The sequence below is a fragment of the Fringilla coelebs genome, assembly GCF_963513975.1.
Source record: "Fringilla coelebs genome assembly, chromosome: 21".
In the NCBI taxonomy this organism is placed as follows: domain Eukaryota; kingdom Metazoa; phylum Chordata; class Aves; order Passeriformes; family Fringillidae; genus Fringilla; species Fringilla coelebs.
The window spans coordinates 11,759,273-11,771,581 of record NC_140047.1 but is presented as its reverse complement, the minus strand read 5'-3'; the positions used below and the strand labels follow the sequence as shown (position 1 = coordinate 11,771,581).

The 12,309-nt window shown below is 47.3% G+C and overlaps 1 protein-coding gene across 5 annotated transcripts in view; it reads right to left on the bottom strand.

Annotated features, from left to right (window-relative positions):
* PBX3 (PBX homeobox 3) overlaps window positions 1-11,547 on the bottom strand; it is a 100,268-nt gene extending 88,721 nt beyond the window's left edge. For 2 of the 5 annotated variants that reach the window (XM_084219435.1, XM_084219438.1), the window contains exons 1-2: window positions 10,419-11,353; window positions 9,512-9,585 (exon numbers count right to left, since the gene is read on the bottom strand). In XM_084219435.1, coding sequence (XP_084075561.1) covers window positions 9,512-9,585; window positions 10,419-10,615 — 271 coding nt within the window. In that variant the 5' untranslated portion in view covers window positions 10,616-11,353. Of the gene's footprint in view, window positions 1-9,511; window positions 9,639-10,414; window positions 11,354-11,470 lie in introns of those variants that run through there. The other 3 variants (XM_084219436.1, XM_084219437.1, XM_084219439.1) reach the window with 3 other exon arrangements.
* Between the last annotated feature and the right edge of the window lie 762 nt (window positions 11,548-12,309).

Sequence of the window (12,309 nt, the reverse complement as noted above, 5' to 3'; positions counted from 1 at the left end):
CCACTCCTGTAATGTATCACCTTATCTAGTGCACAATCATTTCCACAACTTTTCATGTTAGTATAATTTGTACAAAAATGGTAATAAATACATCCTTGAAGTCAAATAAGAATCATTGCACAATCTACTGTAACTTGTTCTTACTAGTGACAGTCAATCACGCTACAAGGATCTCACATGAAAGAAAATAAGCAAACATTTGGGTGTTCTGTAATTACAAACCTCGCTAAAAGCACGCTTCCTTTTTTAATCAACAAATATAAGAAAGTGTGTCTGGCACAGCCTTTTGAGTGTGCCACCCTGCCTTGAACAGCTACTGTGCAAGGAGAGCACAGATCCCCAGCGACGGGAGCAAACCTTCTCCTTCTGTACGGAGCAAGCCAACCACCAAGGCATGAAACCCTGATATCCTTTAAGCAGAGGTCTAACCATGGAGTAAAAAACCATTCCTGATTAAAGCCAAGAAAAGAAGAAGTCTAAAGAAAGCTTAATTTCTTCATCTCCAGGAGGTACGACTCATCTGCGGCCAAAGTGGAATGAAGCGGATACCGTAAATTTACCTCTGACATAACAATTTTAATTAAACCCAACACTTGATAAAAATATTCCTTTTTAACACACAGCACCAAGTCAACGCAACCTCCACAAAAAATCAGGTGGATAGCATTCCCATTTTAGAGGTGAGAGAAAGAAGCTCTTGCATTCAGTTCCATGAGGCGGTGGCCGAGCTCGGGGTCTGCCCTACCGAGGTCACCACATCCCTCCTCACTCAAAGGGAGGAAGGTTTCTTCCCCAGTCAACAGCAGCACCAGGACTCAAGCCAGCAGTGCCAGGATTTCCTCTCCAGCACCAACTTCTCCTGAAACAACACCATCAGGGGTCTACTGGTAAAGTTAAGGTCAGCTTCAGAACATTTTCATTACTTAGTTCTTTTGTTCAACAATCTGAAACCCAAAATGAGCAGCCGGAGCCCGGCAATGCTTCCTTTTGCTGCCTGTGAGAACTGACTTTGCAGCGTCGGGTGACGTTTTGTTCCTTCCAGTATCAAAAAGGTTCACTATGACAACTAAAGTTTTGGATTATACATTCCTGATGGGATTCTTTGGGCCAAGCTCTGGGGAGCTGTGGGCGACCAGGGACGTGGTGCTTCCCATGAGAACGGCGCTGGGGCCCTGCGTGGGGGCGCAGGGCGGGCACGGCGGGCAGGGACCCGCAGCGCACGTGCCACTCGTCCTGCGCCGACGCGAAACCCCCTGGCTCCGGGGAAACCGCCGTGCTCTGTGTCTCATGTGGTTCATGTTAAAAATTTCCCAACAGTGATAGACTTCAGCTGCCAGGATCAGGGAGAGCATGTGCATCCAGCATGAACAGCCCCCGCACGCAGCTCTGGGCCATTTTTTTATCCTTTTTCCTTTCTTTTAAATAACTATTGGGGCTCATAACAAGCACTGTCACTCCAGCACTGCTCCCCTGATTGACTTTGCGACAATGATCTGTGGAGGAGATGGGCACTCAAACAGCCACTCTGCTGCACTCAGGCAAAGAGGACTAGAGAGGCTCGGGTTGGGTTTGCTTTGGGTTTATTTTTTGCTAAATTTTTGTTCAGTTTCCAGAATTACTTCTCTGATTTTTTAAAAAACAGTATTGCAAAACCAAAACTAACCACAAAACTGTAGTAAAGCAACTCAGAGGCTGAATGAAAACCACACATACACACACACACACACACACACACACACACACACACCCCAAAACTCCAATCCTCAAAAAACAAAGGAAAAATTTAACTCGATCAGAACACCTCATGTTTGAGCCATCCTGGAGCATCTTGCCACAGCAGAGGTCTCAGCACAGTGATCTTATGTATCATATATGCTCTAATAAATAGGTTAAATGAGTTGAGTTAAGGGCAGAGTTTAACTATTAACTCTAAATTCCCTCACTCTTATGGCTGTAAGTCAATCCCTTAATGTTATTTTAACACAATTTCTGACAGTTGAATAAAATCTATGGTCAATATTACAACCCCTTCTTTCCTAAAGGAAGGAAAATACATGTGTGATTTGCATCAGAAATGGTGGGAAAGCTGTGGGTGAGTGGGGGTGACAAATGTCTGCAGCCCTATTGGCCAGGAATCCGAGCCTTCCATGTGCCTTCAGCTAGCTGGGCCCTCACACAATCCCCAAAACAGCAGAACTGGCAAAACCACCTCCGCACAGGTACAGCTCCCAGCACAGCAGCTGTGAGCAGGCAGAGACATTAGAATACAAAGCTGTAAGATATATCTAAAATAATCCCACAAAAATCAGATGACACAAAGAATTCTAATACTTTCCTTTTGTTAAGATACAGTAACTGAGAATACAATGAAATTCTTCATGTTCAGTATCTCCCATTAGATCAATTAATATTCAGAGAAAGGCTTTAACATGAAGTTTAAATAATCATAGAAGGAGAAAAAGAACCACCAATGTTCTAGAAGCTTCTCTAGACCTTTCAATCAATTTTATTTATATGCAAAACCAAGAGAAACTCAGAAAAAACAAAGCTCCTCCTGATGCTAAAGCTCTCAATTTACTGACAGGCAAATGGCTTCATGCTGCCACTTAATCTCATTTCTTGCATAATGCCCTCTAATTAGCATATCAAAGTGAATTAATACTTCTAGGGCATTAGCAATGGGAAAATCTGCTCCAGGCTTCACAATAGCAGTTAAGCAAGAGCCAAGAAATCCTCAAAAACACCACAAACCACTTTGCATTGCAAAACTGTTCAATTTATTTATCCTCTCTCTCTAAACACTTTTACCGCACACTGTTTTACTACTGTTCACCAAACAAAATGATAATTGCCAAAGTTACCAGCATCTGTAATGCCTGTTTAGAATCTTAATTTAGATTGTGTACTTGAAGCTCTCTAGATGCTTCCATTGACCCCGTCATACACCACAGGACATCCTGGAAAACTGTTGTTCTTTTAAAAAATGCCGTCAGGATAATAATATTAAATAACCTTTTCCACTTACAATAAATGATTAAAAATTAAATAATCTATGACAAAGCCACCTGCTGGACAATGAGGAATGAGAGATTGGCTTTAAATGTTGATGCATGACTGAAGTATAGCAAAAGGGTTTGACCTGTAAACACATGATACAAACCCACCTCCCTTCCAGGTGATGGATTTGTATTACACGGGATATTCAGTGATTCACATTGTTGCAGTCCCTGTGACTGTGCAACATGCATTGAACTCATCATTAACAAAAGAACTGAAACACCTAAAAGAGCATAAAATTAAAGTAAGCGCATAATGATTTTTACTATATGCTTTTATGCAAAACATGCTATTTTTATTCAATTCCTGACGCAATAAACACATTCGAGCTGTTACAATCAGAGATCAGAGCTTTTCTCCTTTGAAAAATGTTTTCAGAATCTACATTCAACCACAGGTCACTTTGCAAAATATAAATTGTAATTTATAAACAAGGTCTAAAACCCCCTGAAACTTCATCACCTTAGGGCTCCGCAGCAGTCTTTAAAAATAGAAATAGACCACTGAGGGGAAAAAAAAACCAAACACCCAAACCCTACCTCCCAACACCAGCACTCCCACCCTGAGCCCAGGAAGGGCCTGGAGCACCAAAGGAAGGCCAATAACAAAGAGTAGAAGAAAATGCCGGGGGGAAGTGGGGGTTCTCTGCATTTCTGTTTGCAACACGAAGGGGCAAAAAAAAGTCCAGTAATAACAAAATAAATTATGCTGGATATTTATCAGGCGCTTCGAGCCTTCCTAAAGAATGCGCATTACTGAAAAACACGGTGTTGAAGGACCGGGCTGCATTACCTTTCCTATTTAATTCCCTGCTTCCTCCTTCAGTCCCGGCAGCACGATGGAGGAGCTCTAATGTCCAGCTGAGCTGCACAATTCATCTGTTTGGCTGATGAACTACTCCAACTCTATAAAAGCATGAACTGTAAGAGCTGACAGAAACTTTAATAATTTATATTAAATATTGATGTGAATTATTTACTCCATTCACACTTAAAGCCAGGAATTGCCTACCAGAGAAAAGCAAACGTGACAAAAGGTCAACACGCTGGTGAGAAAAGGCAGGCGGTGTCAGGCATGTGTTATCTGAACCATGCTGATCACCTTGATAAGCGAAGAGCATTAAACATGACTGCTGAGCAAACAAACAAAGCATTCCTCTCCGGGTGTCAATCGCGGCGCTCCGACAGCTCGGGCTCGGCGCGGCGCCGGGCGCGCAGCTCCGCTCGGGGCTCCGCTGCTTTGGGCTCGCTCGGAGCCGCATCCGCTCCTGCCGCCCGCGAGGTATTCATCGAGCCATCATGGGCACCATGTGCGAGGAACTGAAAAACGGCCCAAAATCTCAGGGCACGTCCAAACCGGACCGCCACGCGCCCCGCTCCCTCATTATTAATACAGCCTTCGTTCGGATTTAAATATTGCGTTGCATTTGTAACAATTTAGAGTGTCTAATTCTGCTTATATTTGTCTACGCTAGGCTGCAAATATCATTATATTAATGCTTCACACAAATCAATGTTTAAATTGAAAAAAGACAGCATAATATCCATATCATACAACTTTACCATTGAAAGCTGCAGGAACAGAGCTTGATAAATGTGTTAAATCCTGTATTAAAAAAAAAAAAAGACTGTTTTGCATTCCCTACATGCCATGATAATAATTTATCTTTGAATGCAAAAATTCCTTAGCTTACAACAAGCATCCTAAAATACACCACACGGTAACTGCTAGAATTTGGTATTTTCAGATAAGCAATCAAATGTATAGCATTCAAAAATAAATGGAAGGACATGAAAGACAGCTATAAAATAAAATAATTAAAATAAATCCCTGCTCCTGGTTAAATTAGTATTGACAAGTAGGGCCAAATTTATCCCCTACAGAGGGGGAAAAAAAATCTCTTGAACCACTAATCTCAGTACTCAAGGTGAAGATGGATATTTAAGTGCAACAAGGAGCACCAGCAATGGGAAGCGCTGAAGGTAAGGCGCAGTCTCAGGTTCTGTGAGACAAAATACCACAAATTTCTCTAATGCCCATAATAACCAAATCGCCATTTCCTCAGCTAGAGAAGCGCCCTGGTAGAAATCCACCACAGAACCAGGCTGCTGATAATGAATGTGTTGGAAACAGATGACCAAATGAAAACCAAGACACTTTATTCAATTTATTTTTTTCTAGTAGGACATTTATGAAGAAAAGCAATGTCATTGACATAAGGACAGTGCAAACGACCAAACGTTCTGCTGCACGGCATCATTTGTAATACATCTGCTGGCAATTAAAAAAATACATTCAGAAGTACAACCACTGGGTCGGTGACAAACCTTGGTACTGAAGCATGAGATGGAAGAAAAAGCTAAACAATTTAAGCTGAACTGGATGCACATAAACACCCAGCACTGACTTCTTCAGGTAGTCAGGGAACAACAAAATACGTATTTAGCCACTCGGAAAAAAAAAAACAAACAGAACTGCACATAAATATTTTAAAGAGCTAAAGTAAGCAACAATAACATCACAGCTGATATTTTGAAAATAGCCAAAATGCACACACACACTCCCACACACACGCACATATATGTATGCTATCGGTGCCATTTCATTGTTCCATCTGAGTCCTCTCACGCTCCGGCAGGACTGAGGGTTACAGCGTATTACTGAGAGTTCTTGGCACTAAACCTTCGCTGAAAAGTTGCAATTTGTGCAGCGCCAGGGCAGAGGGCTGCGACTGGCTTTTCCAGCCTGGCGGTGCCGACAGGGGTTAACATTTCCCAGCTGTGGCAGAGCCAGGCAAGGCAGGCTGCTCCGAGGAGTCCCCTGGCCGCGGGTTCCAGGCTCTGCAGCACATTGACAAGGGGCGTTCCTGAGCGCCCGGGCCAGGTCATCAATAAGGAGCTTTGCAGCCAGGCGGGCCCGATGCAGCCCTTTAATCACAGCCACGGCAGCGCACGGCTATTTACAGTTGTAGCAATAAAAATAAAGGTAACTTACACGGGAACGGCGAGGAATTAACCCCGTGGCTCACACGCGGTTTGTCCGCTTTTCAGAGCTTTTTTATTTATTCTTTAACACCAAAATCTATGCAAGGGGAGAACGTTCTTAATGAACATTTTCATCCTTTCTCTTTAGACATAAAAAATAGTTCCGGCAGCCCGAGCAGCCGAGCAGGCCTTTCGCTTCCCCTGCGGACACCTCCTGCAGTCGAGAAGTTCATTAAGTTTTATGATCTTCCCAAGTCAGTCCTGCTTATAAGCCTCACAAAGGCCACAAATCTGGCAAACCATCATGTATGCCATTAGGCTTTACTAGGAAATGAATGCTATTTAGGGGTGGTGGTGACAGTAAATTTGGGGTTGGTTGGCAGCTATCATTGTTGCTGCTGGACTTGGGGAAATAAATAAATAAATAAATAAATAAATAAATAAATAAATAACTGTAGATGTGTACACACCGTTATGCACATGATTTCAGACATTTTTATAAATGTGTGATCCTGTCTCTACAAATTACTTTTAAAGATAAAAACCCAAATTATCTACGGGCACAATCCAGGACCTAATAATATGTTGCTCCACTGGGAAATAATTGCAATTCTCTAAGACGTTTTAAGACTACAAGAATTAATATATTTTCACTTCTTTCTCCGTAAGAACAACCAAGACCCCAGGCTGAGCAACATCCTGGAGGAAGCTTAATAAAACCACCAGTCTGTATGTGTTTTAGTCAGTAAAAAAGAGCTATTTTAAAAAAACAAACAACGGCACAAATCAGTTTTTGATTCCTTCTGGCAGGACGTGAGGAAACGGAGTGTGACACAGGTATGCAACAGATGTGACACCTCAGAGAGCGGGCAAGGCACAGCCAAAGGCAGCCACCGGCTCCTCACTCCCTTATCTTCCTGTTTGTTGGAGGGGCTTCGGAAGAACTCTGGTATAATTTTTCTTTGAACTAATTAAAGCCAGAGGTGGCAATTTCTTTATGAACACCGTGCTACCTTGTGGTTGCCTCTCAGAATACACACAGCTATTAATAGCTGTAAAGCACTTAAATGTATTATGCAGCACTTTTGAAAATGTTAAAATGTTAAAAAAGAAATGTCAGGCTAAATTCAGTAACTCAGTGATTTGCTTTGTACATGATAAATACCTCACAGGGAGAAAAAATAAAAATCTTCAGCTCCTGACCCTGTGTGATGCTTTCAGAAATGAGATGCATCCATTAACCCTTGCTGGGAAGTGACAGAGTGGCTCCATGCAAACTGAGGATTCCTCCTTGTGCTCTCTCCCATCCAGTCTCACAAAGTCCTCGCAGACTGTACTAAAAACTACTAAAATGCAAATAAATACATAATTCAATATAAAAATTACTTAAATATTGCATGACTTGTTTCTGAACAGACATGACTTCCTCACCTCTGGAGGAAGACAGTGATGAAGCCATCACAGCAATTCCCACACCCAGGTAAACTTTGGTTCTGATCAGGAAGAATTAAACGCCAGCACATGACCCCATGGGAGGCAGGTTTAAGCACCTGGCGATTGTCAGGCCACAGACAATGCAGAGCTCTAGGCGGAGAGGGGACACCTCTGCTTTAACTGCACCTCAGACCCTTCCTCGAGCTTCCAGTTTAGAATTGTTTGAGCCATTTCCTCAGAGAACAGCTTCCAGAAAACAGGCTACAATTTATTTTCACATTTTCTTTGCTTTAGCACACTAAGTAAAGCTTGCACAGACATTTCACCTCAACTGAGAGACCCTGGGTGAAGGCGCCCCTCTGGGAAGAGTTTTTGGTGGAGGTGTGGATCCATCTCCATCAATCACTCCGAGCATTAATCGTGTCCCTCCCGTGCTGCGGGGCTGGCAGGAGCTCGCCTTTGGGCAGGCAGACGCCTTCACTCTTTGTTGGTTCTGAGTGATCTCACAAAAGAGAGATAACTTGAAAACTCGCTTGACTTCTTGCAGCGCAAATGCAGGATCCCAACTTACAAGTTATCACTGAAACACCCCGAAAGGTTTCAGACCACAGAGCCTCTTGTCAGGTTCCCCCTCGCCTGCAAGACGGCGGCGGCCTCACAAACACCCTGTGCCAGTAATCCCACTGCTGAAAGGACTCGGGCTTTCTTCGCAGCTCACCTCTGACATGTGGCTGACTACACTTGCCTTTCAAAACACTGAGGCTAAGCCCTCTGCAAATAAAGTGACCGCGGGACCTACGCCTGCCTCCTTAATTGAAATGTGCCTCCTGCAAATGTCTGAACACCGAGGGCAGGTTGCTCTCTGGCTCCGGAGCAGGACGGGCAGAGAAGTTTAGGGCAAGGTAGGAAACAAACACAAGCCGAAGGAAAGGGGTTACGAGCCGGCCGAGGTGGAACGTAGGTAGGTGGGAAGGGAGAGGGATCATTCCCCTTATCCCGGGTAATATAATGCAACATAAAGCAGAATCAATCTTAATATTCACAACACAGTCAATACCCTAGTGCTTAGCTGTCAGCGGGAACTGAAGTGGATCCCCGGTAGCAAAGAAACCCTTGGACATAAAGCACCATAATTCACAGAGAACCACTCACTCCGGGCTCCACGGCTCAGATTTGCAATGATTTCACGTTGGGTTGTTTTCGTCCAGGTTTATTTTTTCAGTGTGGAATTAAGTAGAATGTTATTGAGTATCACATATAGCTAAAAAGCCAGGCAATGGCTTAAGCTATATGTGAATAACTGGCTATTCATTTTTAAATCCAGTCATAATAAATGTTTTTGTTATTGTTAAATGTTTTTACTATTGTTAAATGTTTTTATTGTCATTAAATATTATTTTCACTAAATGTCCTTGTTCTCGTAATACAAAGCAGAATACTTTGTGAATTTTCTTCTTTAAACAAACAAACAAAAAAATTCTATAAATTCAGTGATGTGAAAAAATTGCAAAAAATCTCCTAAAATGCCCGCAAGACAAGCACGGAGTTTATTCCTGTCGCGTTAATGTAGACGAATAAAAAACCGCACTTTTGCGGTGATTTTTGATAATTTTGGCGTTTAAAAACCCAGCGCCCGGGAGGCGCCGGAGCAGCGCCGGGCACAGGAGCGGGGTCGGGGCGCCCACGGCGGGGCCGCCTCGGGTTCGGCTCGGCGCCCCCGCCCCTGACAGAGCTCGCGGTCCGGTCCCGGGGTTAAATCCCGCGGTCCCACCGCCCCGGCACGTCTTTCACACACCGTCTGACGGTAACACGGCGGCGCGGGCGCTCCGGGGCCGCGGGGGCCGCGAGGGGGGCCCCCCGCGCCCTTTCACGGCGCTCCCGCCGCCCCGGGAGCCGCCGGGTGCCCCCGGCCCCGCGGGGCTCCCCCGGCCCGGCCCGGCCCCCGCCCCCGGCGGCGCGAGGGGCGCCGGGCCCGGCGCGGCGCGAGGCGGGAGCGCTAAGATGGCTGCGGCGGCGGCGGCGCGGGCGGCCCGTACCTGTTTTCTCCTTGATCTCGCAGAGGACGCTGAACAGGGCGGGTTTCATCCTGTGGCAGTTCAGGGCGTGTTTCCTGCAAGAGAGCACAGGACAAGCGGTTAGCGCCGGGCTCCGGCAACATGGCGCCTTCCCCAGCCCCGCGCTGGGGCCGCTCGCCCCCCGGCCGGGGGTCCCGGGGCCGCGGGCAGCGAGGGCCGGCCGGAACCTCCCTCATCCCGCTTCGCTTTCATGCGGAATTATCTTTGTGCAAACACCGCCCGAACGAGGGGGAAAAACCACCCCCCTCGTCCCCGTCCTGCGATATTAGAACTGATTTATTAAGGAGATTGGGGAGAGGGGGGGGAGGTGTACAGAGTTAACATTGTTTTTGTATTTATTGTGATTTAATACGGCCGGGGTTTGGTTTGGGTTTTATTCACACACACACACCCTCTCCTGCAGCAATATCTGGTCAGATTTAGAATTCATCTGCTGCCACTTTGAGACAAGAAAAGAAAGAAAGAGGCAAAGTTGTACTTTGAGGGATGGCCGGACAGACAGACGGATGGACGGCGGCGCAAAGGCCGGTATCCACCGGACAGTGTCCAGCGGGAGCGGGCAGGGACCAGTCACAGCCTCCCGCACCACAGTGACGGCAGAACCATCGCATACTTTTACATTTATCATATCTTTTTTTTTTTTTTTTAAGGAAAGAAATCATTAAATAGCAACTTGGCTCTGCCTTGGCTGCTGGTAATTTCTCTTACGGCCCCAAGAAGTTGCTCTTAATTGTGAGACTCCGGGTCTCTGCAGAGGAGCAGGAAGGAGAGAAACAAAAACCACACACACACACCAAAAATAATTAAAAAAATAATAATATTAATAATAATTTTTTTAAAAGACAAGGTTTAATTAGACGAAACCAACTTTGCTTGTGCCTCATCCAGGCTTTGGTCAGTGATGGTCATGATCTGATGGAGGATGTCGCCGATGTCCTGCTTCCTGCCGTCGCCGTCAGCCCCTTCGTGTCCGTGGGGAGGCGGCAGGGCCATGCCCCCCTGCACCGAGTGCCCGGCCAGGTTCACGCCGGCCAGAGTCTGCAGCATCCTGGACTGATCGTCCATGGCTCCGGGCCGGGCCGCGCTCCGGGCGGTCACGGCAGCGCCTGCCCCGCTCAGTCCCAGTGCCGCGCTCCTGACCGCGCTCTGCACACACACCACGAAAAAAGGGGAAAAAAAAAAGCCAAACAAAACAATAACAAAAAAAAAATAAAATGTAGTATTTGTGTTTTGACCGGATCTCAGCTGTTTATTCCACTCTCTTCTCCTTCCCAGGGCAGTAAATCACTCTCTTCTTTAGTTACAATCTTCTTTCATCATCATCATATTGGTGCCTCGGATAAATGAGCTGAGCAGATTTCTGTGAGGTTTTCCTGGTACAATCTTCCTCCAAAGCTTTTTTTTTTCCTTTTTTATTTTTATTGTTGCTTTTTATGTCTTTCCCCACTTGTCCAAAAATCTTCTTTGCAAAAAGGCAAAATTAAAAAAAAAATTAAATACAAAATCAAAAAAACTCGCTTTCAAATCCTTCAGAAGTTGGGAGGGTGCAAACAGCAAAAACCACAACAAACCAGCGAACACCCCCACCCCCAAATTGCAACATAAAAAAGCCAAGAAAACACAATCACAGAGTGAAAAAAAAAAATTAATCGCCCTCCCCCCCAAATAACAAACGATCCCAAGTCTGTGCACGGGGGTGAGACAGCAGCAATCAAAAGTTTGAACTTGTGCAAAGAAAAGAGCGGAAATAACGGGGAAAGAACTGTAAAAAAATTAATTACACACTCTCTGCAAAGCAATGTGCAAAAATATCGGCCCGCCGGAATTTATGAGCCCCGCGCCCGGTGCCCGCGCGTGTTTTATGTTGTTTGATGGCCGCTCCGGTGAGGGATTGACAGGCTGCCAACGCCACTCACTCACCGCAGACGTGTCACCCTGTGAAGGAGCCGAGCGGCGCGCGAGAGGGAGCGGAGCGCCGGCCCCGCCCCGCCCGCCGGCCCCGCCCCGCCCGGGCCCGGCCCCGCCCCGCCGGGCGGTCCCGCCGCCCCGCCCCGCCCCGCGCGGGGCCCCGCCCGCCCCGGTTCGCGCGCGCGGCCCTCCCGCCGGGCCCAGCGGCGCCCGCGCTCCCGGGGCGGGCGGGAGGCGGTGGCCTCGGGCGGGAGCGACGGGCGCGGCGGCCAATCGCTGTGCGGGGGGGGCGGGAGCTGGCGGCGGCGTTGGTCAATCAGCGGTGCCCGCCCGCCCCACCTCGGGCCCCGCCCCCGGCTGAGGAACTTGCGATTGGGCCGTTCGAACGGTGGCGTAGGCGGGGCGATCGGCCGGGCCTCGCCCCCGTTGCCGTGGTGACGGCGGGCCGGGCCGGGCCCGGTGCCCCCGAACTCCCGGGGGAGGCCAGGCCTGCCCCCGGGACCGGCAGCTGCGGCCGGGCGATGGAGCCCCGGCAGAGGAGGAAGGGTCCCGGGCCGAGGGGCGTGCCGAGGCCCGTGCCTTGAGCGTGTCCCCGCGGAGGAGCTGCGGGACAGACCAGGAGCCTTTGGCGCAGCCCACGGCTCAGGCCGCGCGTTACCTGCGGTCATTGCAGAATATCTTTTTGTAAATCTGCACAGAACCGCGGAAATGGGAGAGAATAAAGCACAGGCACCAAGGGTAATTACGAGTTCATTCTCTTAAGAGAGACCTGTAGATCGCTGCCACCCGTCCTCAGACCATCCTCACGTGGGACACTGCCCCGTTCACTCCAAATTCCTTCAGTGCTGGTC